This window comes from Chinchilla lanigera, unplaced genomic scaffold (genome assembly GCF_000276665.1).
Source record: "Chinchilla lanigera isolate Chin_1 unplaced genomic scaffold, ChiLan1.0 scaffold00021, whole genome shotgun sequence".
In the NCBI taxonomy this organism is placed as follows: Eukaryota; Metazoa; Chordata; class Mammalia; order Rodentia; family Chinchillidae; genus Chinchilla; species Chinchilla lanigera.
The window spans coordinates 12,148,097-12,166,128 of record NW_004955422.1 but is presented as its reverse complement, the minus strand read 5'-3'; the positions used below and the strand labels follow the sequence as shown (position 1 = coordinate 12,166,128).

At 41.3% G+C, this 18,032-nt stretch overlaps 1 protein-coding gene across 2 annotated transcripts in view; it reads left to right on the top strand.

The window, feature by feature from the left end:
• The window catches only part of Caprin1 (cell cycle associated protein 1), a 43,985-nt gene that overhangs the window by 4,749 nt on the left and 21,204 nt on the right, over nucleotides 1–18,032 (top strand). The window contains exons 2-4 of one of the 2 annotated variants that reach the window (XM_005384149.2): nucleotides 180–389; nucleotides 15,523–15,585; nucleotides 15,693–15,779. In XM_005384149.2, the coding sequence (XP_005384206.1) occupies nucleotides 180–389; nucleotides 15,523–15,585; nucleotides 15,693–15,779 (360 nt within the window). Of the gene's footprint in view, nucleotides 1–179; nucleotides 390–637; nucleotides 830–15,522; nucleotides 15,586–15,692; nucleotides 15,780–18,032 lie in introns of those variants that run through there. The other variant, XM_005384151.2, reaches the window with a different exon arrangement.

The following is an 18,032-nucleotide window of genomic DNA, read 5'->3' as shown; positions in this document are numbered from 1 at the left end:
GCGCGCCCGCGTTCTCTCTTCCTGGCGGCGGCGGCGGCGGCGCGCGCCCCCTCCCCCCACCTTTCGCGCAGGCTCCCGCCCGCTGCGTGTTTTGTCCCGCGTCTCGCCCCGTCCGTCTCTTGACTCGCCGCTCTTGTCCTTCCTCCCGCTTTTTCTTCTCTCTCCTCTGGGTCTCAAAGATGCCCTCGGCCACCAGCCACAGCGGAAGCGGCAGCAAGTCGTCCGGACCGCCACCGCCGTCGGGTTCCTCCGGGAGTGAGGCGGGGGCCGGGGCAGCTGCGCCGGCTCCTCAGCACCCAGCGTCCGGCACCGGCGCGGTCCAGACCGAGGCCATGAAGCAGATTCTCGGGGTGATAGACAAGAAACTTCGGAACCTGGAGAAGAAAAAGGTGCCTGGAGTTGGGAGGGGCAGGGCTTGCGACGCCCCGCTCCGCTGGGTCCCGCGCCCGCGCGGTGGCCGGGAGCTTGGTGCCCGGAAAGCGGGCCCCGGGGAGGGGCCTGTCACCTGACCCGGCCGGCGCTGCCCCGGGCCTCGGTGACTCCTGTAGCGGGTCCGGCTGCGCGCTAACCGCGGGTGGAGAGGAGGCCAGGGTGGGGGCCTGTCGCCGCGCTCCGGGTCCTCGAGGCCCCGTGCCGGCGACGGCGGCGCAGGATGCGGCCCCGGGGAGGGGGCTCGGGGTCAACCGCCTGCCTGGTGCAGTTGGGGCGGCGTGTGCCCCGTGTCGTGGGATCGGCCGCTCCGTTACGGTGCGCTCAGGCCGGTCGCGGGGCCCCCGGCCTTCCCGAGGAAGAGGCGTGCGGGAGTCTCACCGCGCTGGGACTGCCTCCGGTCGGGCCCGTTCCGCGCCGCCCCGCGCTGGCCGCCCCCCGCCCCGCTCGGATGGAGTCCCCCGCGTTTCCCTCTTTGTTTGAATTGTCTCGGTGACCCCGGGAGCCTCAGGCTCAGCCCCCGCCGCGAGATGGTTTTCTGCGGCGACTTTCTGCCCCTGGGGGGACCCGAAAGGGGCAGGGGGCTGCGGCGATTGAGGCCGGTGGGAGGCCGGGTGCGGGTTGGACGGGCGCCGTCCCTCGGCCTCTGGGCACATGGAGAGTGTGTCTAACATGGCGGCGGCTGCGGGGAGAGGGAAGCGCTGTACAGGAGCTGCATTGTGAGCACAAAGCGAAAGCAGCGGGGGAGGGCGCAGACCCGGCGGCCGCCCGCCCGTCTCCTCGACCCCCCCTCCAAAAAAAAAAATCGAGCCACACCCACTTTTTTTTTGATAGCATGGATAGCCATTCTGGGTCTTAGGGTGAGAGATGTGTGCTCAACTCGGTCTTTTGTTTTCCGCTTTCAGCGCAGGACAGTGTACAACTCTGTTTAAATAGGGGCGCTTGTGTGTGGTCCGAAAGGGTCTGAGTGAATAATTCAAACCTAAGGTGAACGATGAAAAGGAGAAAACAAATGATTCGTATCAGAAGTGGGACAGTTGCGTGCGACAATAATTATGCAGGCTAATTTGCCTTTTTCCTTAAAAAAAAGTGAAATAGAACTTTCCTTTGACAACTTCTGGTTGCCCACCTCAAGTGTAGCATTACAACATTTTGAGTTTTGAAGAAGTCACATTAAAATGTTTATTTAGCTAATCACCTTATAATGTTATTAAAGTAACATTTTGGGTTTTGAGACAGTAACAGTTTGGCTGAAAAATTGGGGCTGTGGGAAATGAATGGAAAAAACCGATGATACTTAGGTATTAATGATTTTAATTATTTACTCAGGTATTTTATGTTTGTGGAGAGTTTTAGAACAAACATTTAGCCTAAATACTTTTTATGTCATTTCCTTCAATATTGAAGTTTGGAGATTTTACTTGAATTTCCTGGACTTTATTTATTTGACATTGACAGATTCCTTAATCTTGAGATTTCTAGTTTTTTTTGATAATTGTTTGATATAGAAGTGTTTTATTAGAAATAATGGAATAATAGACATTGACAAGCTAATAAAAGTATTTTAAGCATAAAATAGGTACCTTCAAGTGTGGAACAGAGTAAGGGTGTCTTAAAACCGTATCTTTTAAGCCTTCATGTGTGATTTAGTTTTTGCAACTCTACTTGAAATTGAGACTAACTTGAGTATCTTTAAATCCATGTAATGCATTAAACAGGTACTTTCAATCCTGTGATTGGTTTACTTGTCAGAATTTCTGGGAAATCTTCTAGAATAGGAATCAGCAGAAATATTTGTGATGTAATATTTTATAGACATATTAGGGACTAAAAAACAGCTTTTCGAAGGTGACCATAAAATCAGGTGCTAGTTAGCAGCCAATCTACGAGGTGACAAATTTTGGTGTTCATGTACATGTGGGGGAAAAAAATCTAGAAAATTGAGTAAGTCCCATGAGAGGACTTGAACTATAGTTTGTCAGTGGTGAATATATGCCCATTACTTGCTATACAGTGACATCCTTTCCCCCAAAATTAGAAGAGAAAGTAGTGTAATTAATTATTACAGGGTTTATTGATGGGGCTTATTAAAGGTTGTCTTGTAATGATGGAGATAAACAAATGGAAAAAAATAAATAGTATTATTTCTCTGTCTCTGGGTGCTAATTAGAGAAAAGGTCAAGTTACACTTAGGTGAGACTTTGATAAGCCACTTACTGAGCTACGTACTTAGTAAATAGTTGACAGTACTGATGTAGCTTTAAAACTACGTATTTTACTTTTTGGGAAATTCAAGGCGTTTGGATTTTCCCCTTAATTAAGGTTTTTAGTTTTTTAGGTTTTTTTCCTGTAACTACATGATTTGCTGTGGGAGAGGATTTAATAACTGATTCACTTTTCAATAGAAGTAAACATTTCTTTTTCTTTCTTTTTTTTTTTTTTTTTCTGAGACAGGATTTTGCTATGCTCTTTACACTGGCCTTGAACTCCCAGTAATTCCAGGCGGGCGCTGTGCCGCTGAGTTAAATCCCCAGCACCTGAACTCCCAGTAATTCCCCTGCCTCTAGAGTGCTGGGATTACAGGCACGGGCCACCGCAATAGACTCCCAAGTGAGCATTTCTAATGCACCTAAAATAGGATTTGCTTTACAGATCAATTTTGAATTCCTTTTAGTAACCCTTCTGGAGTAAAGATACTCAACTGAATTTATATTCAGTGAGTTTGGCAATTTATAGTTGAACTATATTTGATACTTAACCTATTCACATTGGAACCTTTTGGACCAAAATGCTCTTTCCACTAGATTTTAAAACCAAGTATGCCAACATAAATTGCTAATAGATGTGCAGTATCACTTTAAAACATAATTGTAGGCAGGGCATGGTCCCTTGTCTCTAATCCAGTACTCAGGAGGATGAGGCAGGAGAATCTCATTGAATTCAAGGCCAACCTGGGCTTCACAGTGAGTTCAAGCTCAGTCTGAACTATACAGCAAAACCCTGTCTCAAAAAAAATTAACAAAACCTTAATTTGTATTTCATTTAAATAACAAAGTTATTGTTTTTCCTAATAACTTGAGCTATTAGAGTAAAGCAGCACATCTATTCAGTGAGACTGCATCTGTGCTTAACGTTGATGAAATATCCTATTATATAATGCAGTTAGATGGCTTGGTGGTTTTTGAAATTTGGGCTAATAAAGAGTACATGTTTAGCAAAGAGAAGAAATACAGCTATTGTTATTCTCGGTAAATATGATAGATTTAAACCCTAGTGACTATGGTAGGTGAAAGATTAACCAGTGTTCTGTTGCTTAAAAAAACAAAACACCTTGGCAGCTTTATACCAAATGGGTAACCAAAACTGATAGCCAAAAGTTTTATAGCACTCTCTAAAGATTTGTATGTACTTTATATCTTTGCAGCTAATATTATTCATAAGAAGGATGCAAATTGTGATTTTTGTTTTTGTTTTTGTTTTTCCGGTACCCGGAATTGAACTCATGGACCTCGCGCTTGCCAGGCAGGTGCTCTGCCGCTGAGCTAAATCCCCAGTCCCGCAAATTGTGATTGAAGATAACATTTCTCTAGTATATTGTCCTGTGCCTGTACTTAGAATTTTGATGCAGTTGTTAATGTGGAATTTGTATTAAGTACTTTGAAATAAGCCCAGCCTAAACTTTTTTTTTTAATCTTAAGCTATTTCATAGGTAAACTCTCTTCTTGGGCTGACATCTGAAATTTTCTTTGCCATTTGGGATTCTTATTTTTTTTTGCCATTTGGGATTCTGATGTGTTAGCTTCTCTATTTCTTGTAAGATGTATTCCTCTGCAATGCAGAGGGCAAGGATACTTAGTTTTGTATTCACCTTGTCAGAATGATACAGTGCTCAGTGTGAGGTGAGGACAGGATTACTTTTTGCATTCACCTTGCCAGGGGGAGAAAAGTAAAAGTGCTTAATTTGTTTCCGGGTGTCTGTGTCCGTGTGAGGGAGGGAGGGAGGGAGGGAGAGAGAGGGAGAGAGAGAGAGAGAGAGATTGAGATTGAGATTTGAAAAGGTTAGGTTATGAATTTCTCCATGGGACAGTATTGGTACTTTTTTCTAAAGTTGAGAGTGGAATCCTAAATATTGCAGTGAGAAGGATTTGTTTTTATGTAGCCAAACTATTTTACTCTTAGGATATTCTCATTTGATTTTTGTTTATATTTTGCAGTGCTAGTGGTCAGGTTCTTGGTTTTCTTCTAAGCGATGCAAAATTCCCAGCCCATCTTGTGGCAGGCATTTGAATGAGACTGTATTTTTGTGATTTACAGGTGAAGTGTACAATTAGCTGTAATGCTAAGTTTTAACTTCTTAGTTTTGTATTTTGGGCTATGTGAAGCTTATTACTGTTTCATTTGTTAAACAAGTGAATATTTTTCTTTGGAAAGGTTAAACTTCACAGCAGCTTTGTTGTGGCCTTATTTATATTACTGTACTGTTAAAAGAATCTCAGATTTTTGTTAGAGCTTAAAGCCACCTTAGAATTTTGTATAACTCTCTTTATAGAAGAGGAACTAGAAAAGCTTATATAAAGTGAATCAGGTTGAGATGGGTGAGTTCTAAGGTCTCTTGTACTGTTTATGAGGGCCCCTTATGAGCTCCAGTTTTGGTTCTTAGTGTTTAATTATTGTTGATCCATATAAGGCCTTTTACTTCAAATCTTTCATTCTCATTGATTTTTCTATTTTAAAGAGCTGAATATAAAAAGTTTTCCCTTTTTTGGGTTAGATTTTTACTGTTTCATTGCTGAACTTTGTAGACTGTCCATTATTGGGGTCCTGAGAATAGCCATAAGGTAAAGTGTGTTAGGTGTTACTGGGACGTGTTGTTACAGTGAAATTAACTTTTAAAGTTCAAAGTGTAATGTTTCTCTTTATGCTTAAGCCCCACTGCACATCTGCTAGTCTCTATTCAAGTCTGGCATGTTGCAAACCAGAAAAATTTTGGAAAAGCGTTACTGGTAGAAGTAACATGGGACAACCTTTCCACCTAAATTCTTAGATTTTAAGCTTCTCCTGGATGTCGTAATTGGTGCTTTTCTCTGGGGGAAATACGTGGTAAGTATGAAGTAGAGAAGACTGAGAGAAGCACCGAGAAACTCAACCAAAGTTGAAACTGAATTGTTTGGCTTCAGTTCATGTATTTCCTCTAGCTCTACTAGTGCACTTACTGGATAGAATATGAGTGTAAAGCCAGGCGTGGTGGTGCACGCCTGTAATCCCAGTACTCGGGAGGCTGAGGCAGGAGGATCAGGCAGGAGGATCGTTAGGAGTTCGAGACCAGCCTGGGCTCCAAAGTGAGCTCAAGGCCAGCCTGAACTGCATAACCAGACCCTGTCTCAAAAAAGTCTCACACACACACACACACACACACACACACACACACACACACACGGCAGAGTTCCACAATTTCTATTTCCTGAGGAAAGGAGAAGGTGTGCTTCTTGACTGAGCTCAGTCTTTTCCTTTCATTTGTTAACTGTTGTCTGTGTACTTCCTTGCCATTTTAACCGTGCTGTCTGTTCATAGCCTGTGTTTTGTGAATTGGTGAGCTTTTGGGGGACAGAAAAGAGTAAGTCATTATTTTGTGCCTCCTTATGCACGTGACACTTAGCATACAACATGTGCTAAGTGAGCTGATTGCTAGTTCGACAAAATCATTATGTCAAAATATTTGTAGCTTCAACAAAACTCTTAAAATGGAAGGGAAAATCTGTTAAAATGGGGAAAATGCTTTTTGAATAGTTATTTACTTATAGTGATTTTTATTGAAATGGAACTTTATATTTTCAGGTGGGCAGAATTGCTGAGTAGGCAAGTAGAGCAATCATAAACTCTGGCTAGTGTAAGCTAGATTTGTGTAGAGTCTAAGGATAAAGATCATTCCTGGTGTTAGTGCCATTGTAAATAATTAGGCATTTCATTGCATTTCCCTCGATACAATTATGCAAACATCTAAACAGTTGAAATGCACTTTAATAATTAAAAAAAATCTTGATCTCCGCATTGAATTATAATTTACATATTTATGTTGAACTTTTAGGCAATGTATAGAAATCATTCAATTGTATGAATTTATGAGGAGCTTGGTTAAAGCAGCTAATTGAAAAGACTTATTTATTTATTTACTTATTTTTTTGGAGACAGGGTCTTACTCTGTAGTTGAGGCTGATTTTGAACTCACTGTGTAGCTCAGGCTGGCCTGAAACTCTGAAGTAATCCTGCCTCAGCCTCCCAAGTGCTGAGACTACAGACGTGTGCCACAATACCTGGCCTGAAAAGACATTCTTGTTCATTTTTTCCCTCCTTGTCTCCCTCCCTCCCTTCCTTCCTTCCTTCCTTCCTTCCTTCCTTCCTTCCTTCCTCCTCCTCTCTCTTTCTGTCTCTCTCTCTTTCTCCTCTCTCCTTCCCTTCTCCCTTCCTTCCCTCCCTCTAAGGTCTCCCTTTGTAATTTAGGCTGGCCTTGAACTTGCAGTGATCCTTCTGCCTCAGCCTCCTAAGTGCTGGGATTACAGGCCTGTGCCACCACACCCAGTTTAACTAGTTTTCTGATGAAACTTTTGCTTTCTTTCTTGTCTCCTATGAATTTTTACCAGGTACCTGTTTTCAGCTGAACTGGTAGAGGGTGAATGGGAAGCAGATTCCCATTATGAGGGCTGTCAGAACCAGTATTTAATTAGGTGAACAGTGGGGGATGTAGGCTTTAGTGATGTGAAATAACACCTAGAAAAGCACTGAAGATTTTGGAAAATTGAGAGGAAATGAAATGTTTATCTGTGTCTGTATTTGCCTTCTTGTATGTTCTTGTTTGTTTTTTTTTTGTTTTTGTTTTTTTCCAGTACCGGGAATCGAACTCACGACCTCACGATTGCCAGGCAGGCGCTGTGCCACTGAGCTAAATCCCCAGCCCCTCTTGTAGTTCTTACAGTACTTTAGAATTGATTTATTTGACCTAAATACATAAAGTCTAAGTAGATACTCTTGTATACTTTAGGCTTCATTTTATAGATATTTCATCCCTTAAGAACAGCAGATACATAGTTTCTTTGGATAGCAGTTTGTTCTTCTTTTTTTTTTTGAGACAGCGTCTTTCTATGCAGTTCAGGCTGGCCGCAAATTCACAGCAATCCTCCTGCCTCAGCATCGCTGAGTGCTGAGATTACAGGTGTGTGCTACCACACCCTGCAGCAGTTACTTTTCTTAGATGTAGTGTCCTTCCAGTTTTTCTTGTGACTGTTTATGGAAGTGTAATTGAGTTTTTACTTTTTTGCAGTTTCTCATCTCTTTTAAGTGCACACCTAAAAATGTTTTCGATTATTCCTGTATGGAATTTTTTTTTTTGGGGGGGGTACTGGGAATTGAACTCAGGATCTTGTGCTTGCCAGGCAGGTGCTTGTGCTGCTAAGCTATATATCCCTGGCCCTGTGTGGAATTTTTGGACCATAAGAGTAAAGAGACAAAGCTTGGGAAGACATCTGTCTTGGATATCCCTCTTGATGTATTGATTCATTATTTATTTATTTATTTACTTAGTTACTTACTTAAGTTTTTGAGGCAGGGTCTCACTATCAATCCAGGCTGGCCTTGAGCTCGCCTTGTATCCGAGGCTGGCCTCGAACTGACAATGATCCTCCTGCCTCAGCCTCCTGAGTGCTGGGATTATAGGTGTGCACCACTATGCTTTGCTGATAAATTGATTTAAAAACCTCATTTCAATAAGGTAACTAGTAAAGATGTAAAACTTGGGGAAGAAAGGAAGATACACATGTAGTATGACTCAGCAACATAATCTCTGATTGGAAAAGAAGAAAACAGCAATAGCAGAGGCAGAAAGGAAATGTAGCAATAGGTGGAATCCAAGGTGGCCTTTTGTACGGGTGAGGGTGGGGTTTGAAGCATACATGATTCTTGTGGAATTGATTATTCTAGGTAAATTATTTAAACAGTGTCTTTCAGTTTACAATTAAATGAGCTGTGATTGATGCTAGTGCCTCTGATAGTCTGAGCCACCTGATAGTTTAAATTTGAATGTATGTCACATAGGTGAATACTGTCAGCCCTTAAAAGCAACAAAGAAACAGAGGTGGGGGTCTGTTGCACTGGGGGTAATTATTTTCTCTAGTTTTTGACATCTTGATTATCATCACATCTCTGTTGTGTGGTTCTTCTACAAAGACCTGGTAATTTGGGAGATAGCCTGATTCTTAATTTTGCTCAGATGGTGCAGTAAATGAGGTTTTTTTTGTGGGGTGGTGGTGTTTTTTTGAGATGGTCTCACTATGTAGTTCATGCTGGTCTTAAACTCACTTTGTAGCCCAGGCTGGCCTCAAACTCACAGTGATCCTCTTACCTCAGCCTCCTGAGTACTGGGATTATAGGCATGCGCCACCACTCCTGGCTGTATGAACTTTTAATGTATTTAGGATGATCGGTAGGTAGTTCAGAAAAGGACTACTACATGGAATTTCATGATAACATATTTCAAGATAGAAAAAGGACAAATAGCTGTTACTAACATTGTAAGATTTCTCATGAAGATATCTTTTTTTTTTTTTTTTCTTTTTAGGCAGGGTTTGATATGTAGTTCAGACCAGCCTTGAACTCACTATGTGTAGTCCAGGTTGGCCTGGAATTTGCAGCAGTCCTCCTGCCTCAGCCTCCCTAGTGCTGGGATTACAGGCATATGCCACCATATGCAATTTACAGTCACCATCTCCGTAGTTAACTGAGAAATTATTTCTGATTTGATTTTTTTTTTTTTGTTTTTTTTTTTTTTTTTTTTGTTTTTTTTTTTTTTTTTTTCCCTTCCTGGTACGGGGAACTGAACTCACGACCTTGTGCCTGCCAGGCAGGCGCTATGCCGCTGAGCTAAATCCCCAGCCCCTGATTTGATTTTTTTTTTTTTTCCTAGAGCCACATTCATCTGCTTTGTTAGTTGTTACCACTTCAGAGAGTCCACGTGGGTGGCTTTCAAATTGTTCCACCTCATTCAGTACCCCTGGGTTTTGCCTTTGGTTAACTGGAGGTCTGGGGTTGCATCTTGCTTAAGTGTCTTTGCATCTTTTTCTTTTAAGTTTAATACCTGGAATTGATGTTTGCATATTAATTTTAGTGAGTGGCTTTATTGCTGTGGTTTTTTTTTGTTGTTGTTGTTTTTTTTTTTTGGTACCAGGAGTCAAACTCAGGACCTTGTGTTTGCCAGGCAGGCACTTGTGCTTGTCAGTCAGGTGCTCATGCTGCTGAGCTGTATCCCCAGTCCTATTACTAGTATTTAGAGCCCTTGGGAGATGATTACTCAGAGATGTTTCCCGGGTGTATCTGGCTTTTGGATTATGAGTCTTTTGTAAGATCTTGTCTCTTCAATTTATGGGGGATGAGAAGTTGCTGTCTGTTTGGCCCAGTCCCTGGTTCTTTGATACTGGCCTATAGTATTATTTATGACAAATGACAATTAGGCAATCTCAGTTATGGCATGCCAGGAAGAGCAACTGATTAGAACAGTTATGTCACCTTGGCTAAAAGTAGTACAATCAGCAATAGCAGTAGCATCAAACACAGCCTAAAAAAAATTCCACAAACTGGTAACTGTGGATTTGCTACCTTTGACTGCATGAACTGTATTTGTGGTTATGTAACAAGATCTAAAACAGACCAGAAAATTGTGTACAGTAAATATGCCCTCAGTATGGCAATTTTACCTTCAGAGGAGAAAATTAGAAGGAGTGAGGTGGGGAAGATAGAAGAAGAGATTAGAAGCAAGGTTGGAGGACAAAGGAAGATTACTTGGACTTTGGGAAACAGGTGAAGAAGACAGGAGGGAAAGGAAGAAGGAGAAATACAAACAAGAACAGAATAGAACAACAACAAAAACTAGAAAGTGTCCACCTTCATATAAAAGAACAAACAAGAAAAAAGAAAAAAAAACATAACAAGAAAAGGAAAAGGAAAATGGGAAAAAAAATGTGCACTTAAGGACATGTCTTTGTCACTGGTAGAGTGAGCAGGCAGAGCCCAGATCCTTGGGTAATCCCAGCAAGTCTGCACCTTTAGTTCTACTGTTCAGTCTGATTTCTGGCTGTGAGGCTGGAACCAGATTTGTTCAACCTGCAGTACTCCGTGTGCCTCCTGCTATCCTGAACTCTGGCTCCCTGCAGGCTTAAGCTTGGCTCTTTGACCTGCTGCTGACTTCAACTTGGCAGGCTTTCCCTGACACTGCGAGCCGCTAGATGGAGCCAGCCTCAGCTGCTCTTGCCTTCCAAGCTCAGTTGACCTCTCTCCTAGATTTTTACCGCCAGTCACCATCTCCTGGGAGAGGTCTGAATCTGAACAACCCAGCAGCCGAGCAGCCCGGTGTGTCCACTGCTCTGCTCACTGTTTCTCTGTGGAGGCCTCTCCGGTTGCCAGTAGACAGTGTGTGTCTGCAGGTTTGAGCTGCCCCTCTCACACAGTGAGTCTGGGCTCGGGGGAAAAGCACTGGCTGCCACCTCCTTCCTTGAGGTCTGTCTTTGTTCTCCCTGTGGGCTTCAATTCTCACTTAGATCCTTGCTCGGTCCTGGGGACCCACTTCCCTCCTTTTCTTCCACATGCTTCTGTATTTTAGCGTCTGGACACCAAATCTCAGAGAGGCTGTTTCTCTGCTACTCACCACTCTGCCATCTTCCTGGAAGTCTAAATACCCTATTTCCAAATTAGGGCTTCCATGTGATGGTTTCTGAAGTCACAAAGTATATGTTTAATTTAGTGTAGTTTCTTATTTCCAGATTCTCCTGGACTTGGGAATTACAGTGTAATTGACAAAGATGAGTGTTTTCCAAACTTAGGCAAGCACAGAATCACATAGAGAGGTTGATAAAACAGACTGCTGGGTCCCATCCCCAGAGTTTCTGACTTAGTAGGTGTGGGGTTATTTATACTTGCGAGTTTGCATTTCTTAACAATATTCTTAGCAGATACTGATGTTGCTGGTTTGGGGACTGCATTTGGAGAATCATTGGCCTAGACTGACATAGACTTCTATGTACAGATCTGATTATATACAGTAGTAAACATATCTGTTCCAGCTCTGATTCCATGGTGATAAAAGCTTACAAAACTTAGCAGCTAAAAGATGATGTAGTAGCCAGGCGTGGTGGCACATGCTTGTAATCGCAGCACTCAGGAGGCTGAGGCAGGAGGATTGTTGTGAGTTCGAGGCCAGCCTGGGCTACAAAGTGAGTTCAAGACCAGCCTGAACCGCATAGCGAGACCCTGTGTCAAAAAGACCAAAAAAAAAAAAAAAAAATCATGCATTTTGATGATAAAGAAGAGTTCCATTAATGGAGAACAGTTTTTGTTATTCTGCAGTTTTATTATGGTATTTTTCTCAAATGAATATTTGCTAGGAACTTCAGGCACAGGATCCTGCTTTTCTGAAGCTTAAGCAAGGGAAGGGGATAGTGATTTCAAACAGTAGTGTTTACAGTCATAGGAGAATCTGTAATGCTGTGCTGAAGCTTTTTATTATGGTTAGAAAACTGTTGTATGAGAGACCTGTAATTTGAATTCATTTGATTAACTGCACTATTGATTGGATAATTTAGCTCACAATTTTGAGGACCACCCTTGGACAAGAAACTATAGTCTACTTATTGATAACCCTCTCTTACACATTTGAGGTTTTTATAAGTTCCACACCCCCTGCAACAAACCTATATTTTGTGGTAGTAAGAGACCTTCTCCCTTTAAAAATCTGAAATTATTATGAATTGGAATCTAGAAACATGTTAACAATATAAAATCAAAGTAAATAGGTATTATGAGTTCAGTGAAATATATGGATTGTATTTTTGTTGAGCAGACTTCTTTCTGCATACTTCCTATTGACATAATGTTCCATGAAGTTGTGTATGTACTATGAAGCCTATGAAGTTTTACATAGGGGCTGATCTTTCCCTTTGCTTTTATTTCTCTTTTTAAACCTTTTTCTAGCCATTAATGTATAAAAGATTAATCCAAAACTTAAGATCTTAAAGCCCCCTGTATCCCTTTTTTGAGGCAGAGTCTCGCTGTGTAGTTTGGGCACTGCTCAGACTTAGTGTGTAGCCCTGTCTGGCCCCAAACTTGTGATCCTCCTGCCCCAGCTTCCCAAATGCTGGAGTTACAGCTGTGTGTTACTGACTCTAGCCACCCTTGTTTTATTTTGCTCACAGAGGCTGCCTGATAGGGGTTCAGACAGGACACAAAGTGGAGTGGACGCCTCTGTTCCATGATGATTGGGAAAGAATAAGACTTGCTTACTCACATTGTACAAAGCATGGGGAGTAGATGACCTGAACATAGGATTGGTGACCAGCGTTCTTAAATGTTGAAACATGGGAAGCATGGCAGCCTTGTGGTTACTGGATTTCTGGTGTGATGGCTCAGAACTCCAAACACAAAAGTTAGAGACAGCAAACAAAGCAGAGACCCATTGCTTTTTTATGACTTGTCTTGGGGTTCATACAGCATCTCAAAGTACCAGAATCTGCTGGGTGAATCCCACTTGGTACAGTGACAAGGCAGTTGTAGTAGTTCTGAATGGGAAGTGCCAAGGTCACATTGTAGAATAACATGTCAGGTGACAGGTAGTAGCTGGCTTCGGAAAATATAATCTTCTGTAACTCTCAGTCTGCTGAGTACTACATTTGTTACTGTGTGGAAAATTGGAACTTTCCCAGTATTGGATAGCTTGTTCTATTACTGATTAGTACTGGCTCATACTCAAGGATTATTATAGGTGAAAGTCCTTGATTGCCACGTTTGTCAATCTTGACATCTTTTATATGGATAGAATTATAATTGTTTTTATTAAACAGATATGTTCATTGCAGAATACAACGCAAAAGGAAAATAGTTCCACCACTTATAATTCTACTTTGCAGATGCCATCCTTACCTTTTTTAAAATCTTCTCATATTTCATATACATACAGGCATTTTTTTTTTTTATTTGATTTTGTATTTTTGAGACAGGGTCTCACTATGTAGTTCAGACAGGCCTTGAACTCACTGTGTAGGTCAGGCTGGCTTCTAACACTTGGTGATCCTTCTGCCTCAGCCTATGGAATGCTAGGATTACAGGCGTGTGCCACCCCACCTGGCCATACAAGCATTTTTGATACCTATACTAATTAGGTTGACAAACTGTACCCTGTGAGAGGGATATAAATTATGTATTTTTTTAGGTTAAATTTCCTTAAAAGAAGAGAAAGATAATACATGGCAGATACACAGATAAAAGCTAGTAACTGTCCCCCCATAATGTACTGAATTCAGAATATGTATTGTATATTAGCACTGAGTTTTAGGCCTTCCTAAATCTCATAAATTTTTCTGAATTGAATTCTGATTATAATAGTTATTTTGGATTATACCGAGTCATAAATCAAAAGCATATTTTCTTTATTTTTTAAAAGAAGGATAGCCTACTCTTTTTTAAAGTGAAAACTTTGTTGATCTTTATGATGTTTTGAGCTAATACTGCTTATTTTTTGCACCTGGTGTTGGGCTTGCACGTAACTGTGATAGGCTTTCTGGTGTAGAGTACAGTGATCATTATGCAAGTTGACTTTTGTTGCTTTCCTAAGAAAATGGATTATTTAATCTAAAAAACTTATCACCAGCCAGGTATGGTGTTACACACTTACAATCCGAGCATTCAGAAGACCGAGGCAGGAGAGTTGCCATGAGTTCAAGAACAGCCTGTGCTACAGAGTTCAAGGCCAGCCTGGACTACGTAGCAAGACCCTGTCTCAAAAAGACGAAACAAAACAAAAAAATCTTCCTTACCATTGCTTTTAACCTAATTTCAGAGATTCTAAATGTCCTTTAAATCAGAACTGTACTTTGACATGGTTTATTAATTTTAAGGAACTTTATATGTTCATATGTTCATTGAGGATCTCCACAATTAAGTAACTGTGATTACTTTAAATATTTTCCTCTTAATGTAGATTTCCTTTTGTTCCTTATCCTCTGACCCACACAACAGCGACTGAACTTGATTTTTTGTTTTTTGTTTTTTTTTGAGACAGGATCTGGTTTTTATAATTCAAGCTGGCCTTAAACTCACTATGTAGCCCAGGCTGGCCTCAAGCTCACAGTGATCCTCCTGCCTCAGTCTCCTGAGTGCTGGAATTATGGGTGGGCGCCACAACACCCAGCTAAGTTTTGATTCTTGGATTGCCTGAATATCTGTTTTTTGGTTGAGGGGGCTTATCAAACAGTAGCGTGGGATACCTTTGAAGTTTTCATCTTAGCAATAAAAGATGATCTTAGAGAGAGTAGTTTTCTGCCTCCCTCCCTTGTCAAAGCTGAGCTGTTGACTAGTGTATTGTCCATAGGTGAAATGTTAGTTTGTAAGTATCTTGTATTCAAAATAAATGGGTAAGGTACATCAAAGAATATGTCTGTGGGTTTATTCAGGAAAATTTACTTTAAAAGTTTGTTTGGCTTTTTGAGACAAGGTCTTGCTCAATATAGTTCAAGCTGGCCTTGAGTTCACTATGTGTGTAGTCTAGGCTACCTCAAACTCCTGGAGATCCTCCTGCCTCAGCCTCAGGAGTGTTGGGATTACAGGCGTACATCACCACACCTGGCTCTTCAGGAAAATATATTTTTTATAGTACCTATTTGCATGATGACTTTGAAGGAATTGAGAGAGAAAGAGAGGCACAGAAATTTTAAGTGTAAATGTCTGATATGCTCATTTGGGTATAAGCAGAATTATAACCAAATTGTGGTCATCATCCATGTGAGTAGGAACCATATTTTGGCCTAGCTGATGAATATTGTTTTTGAGTACTTTAAAGAATAAGCAGTGTTGCCTTATTGGTTTGTAAGTATTTAAATTTATATTTTAGTTCATTGTTAGACCTAACTATGTGAAATGTATTACTTGAGCTGTAATGTTTATAAAGTACTGTATATTTAAGGCACAATTTGAGACAAGTTTAGGAGATTGCTTGGGTTGTTGTTTTAGCATGATTAGGCTGATACATATCTTCACTATGGAATGTAATTTTTTTTAATACAGGGTAAGCTTGATGATTACCAGGAGCGGATGAACAAAGGGGAGAGGCTTAATCAAGACCAGCTGGTAAAGATGTTACATTTTATTAAAGGTTTTATGTTGTTTTAATAAGAAAATTAATTTTGTGGTTCTTCATATTTCCAGTAAGATAGAGTTCTGTTTTTGTATTTTAGGATGCTGTATCTAAGTACCAGGAAGTCACAAATAATTTGGAATTTGCAAAAGAATTACAGAGGAGTTTCATGGCGTTAAGTCAAGATGTAAGTAAAAGATGTTACCTTGTTTATTTGTGTCGTCCCTCCCCCCCCCACCGGGAATCGAATTCACGACCATGCGCTTGCCAGGCATGCGCTGTGCTGCTGAGCTAAATCCCCAGCCCTGATGTTACCTTGTTTATGAAGTACTAAACACGGGGAAACCTGTGTTGCTTCATTGGGTTTCAGTCTTTCCGTTTCTGTTGATGAACTTTGCCAGGTGAGAGGATAGGACCCAGTTATATCTAACATGCCTTCCAATTCTGGTAGTTCAGTATAACACCTGAAAGATGTCTTTTAAAAGGACTGGGTTTGAGATGGGACAGACATGTAGAGTAGCTGTTCATTGGTGTAAAAAATCAGCTCTGCAGAAATTACAGTTTTCCATACATTCCTTGATGTCTAATGACTATCTTACAATTTCATGAACTAAAGAGCCTTGTGAAGTTTTAAATTTTGTTGTTGCTTTTGTTTTTTGAGACAGGATCTCAGGATATAGTTCAGGCCGCCCTTAAACTCATTTTGTAGCTTAGGCTGGCCTTGAATTCAAGAGACCCTCCTGCCTCAGCCTCCCAAGTTCTGGGACTACAGCCATATGCCAACACTTGGAGCTAGTGTCTTGTTTATATGGTTAATAATCATTCTCTGATGGGAATCTCAAGGGATATGGCAGACCTATAACATTCACTGCTCTTATACCAACTCTGGATCCAACAGGATGGTGGGTTTTCTGTAAATACCTTATGGTGTGACAAAAGTCTTTGCTAATCACACAAAAATTAAGTGCAAGTGAGGTTAAAGAATTTGTTGAGACCAGCAAGTGAAGCCATCTCAATAAGCATCAGCTTTTTTTTGAAGAAGGGTTAGTAACATTGAGATACAAAGTTGCTGGCGACTTGGTAAAATGGAGAAGACAGTTGTAAGGGTGAGACAGTGCAGTGTAAGGATTAAGAGATCTAACTCCAGAACCAGAATGCTTGGGTTGAATCTTAGGTCTACCTCCTTTTTTTGTTTGTATTTTTGAGACAAGGTCTGGTGTGCAATTCAGGCATGCCTTGAACTCACTTTGTAGTCAGGCTGGCCTCCAACTCATAGTGATCTTCTGCTTCAGCCTCCAAGTGCCTGGATTACGGGTGTGAGCAACCACGCCCAGCTTACCATTTTTAGTAGTTGTATGACCATGGATGAGTTAATTTTTTCTGTTTCTTTATTAGTTAGGTTTTCCAAAGAAACAGGCAGTAGGATGAAAGGGGGAGAGGGAGAGATAGGCCATCATCATGTGGTTAGATTTTTACACTAAAGTGGTGGAGATAACAGCACCCACCTCTTAAGCTTATACTCCGAAGAGTATTTGATGTATCACCAACATATTTCCGGTACTTGCTGTTCCTTTTATTTGTTACGTCTGAATAAGGATGGAAAATTTGATAATTCCTCTCAAAACAGAAATTGTAGTTTAATTTACACCCAGTAACTTAGTGTGGTATATGCTCCTGTAACATTGCCAGAGAACCGGGCGTGGTGGCACACACCTGTAATCCCAGCAGTGGGGAGGCTGAGGCAGAAGATCACTGAATTCAAGGCCAGCCTGAACTGCAGAGTAAAACTCTGTCTCAAAGACAACAAAACAAAATAGTGCCAGAAACTGTATAATTTTTAAAGAACAAAATCTTCTCACAGTTGAAGAGGCTGGGAAACTCAGGGCCAAAGCCCTGGCATTAGGTGGGGGTCTTCCGCCTGCACGCTCATGTAGCGTGAGCGGAAGAAGGAGCAGGGGAGGGGAGGGGAGGGGAGGAGAGGAGCGTGCTGTTCTTACTGGCTCGTTTACCCCTGCCTGAGGGGGAGCCTCTTGACCTGGTGGCCTCCTAGAAGGCCTTGCCTCCTTCCCAACACTTCTGCACTGAAAACACCAAATTCTCACCACGTGAATGGGGATGCATAATAGTACTCAGATAGAGTTTGTTCCCTTTAGCTGAGGCCAAAGCTTGATGAGTCATTCCCAGATTCATTCATTCATTTATTCGTTCATCCATGCATTCATTCATTTATAGAAACCTAGCTTGTAAAAGCAGAGTTACAGTGCAGTTTAGTACAAATATCTATTTCTGAAGCTACTGATACTGTAAATTATTACTATTTTTTTCTGATACTGTAAATTAAAACATCTGTATCCTCCTTTGCTTTTCAGAAACTTGTGTGAGCTTTATTTTGATTGACAGTAATTTACATGGAACTCTGACCTTTTTTTTTTTTTTTTTT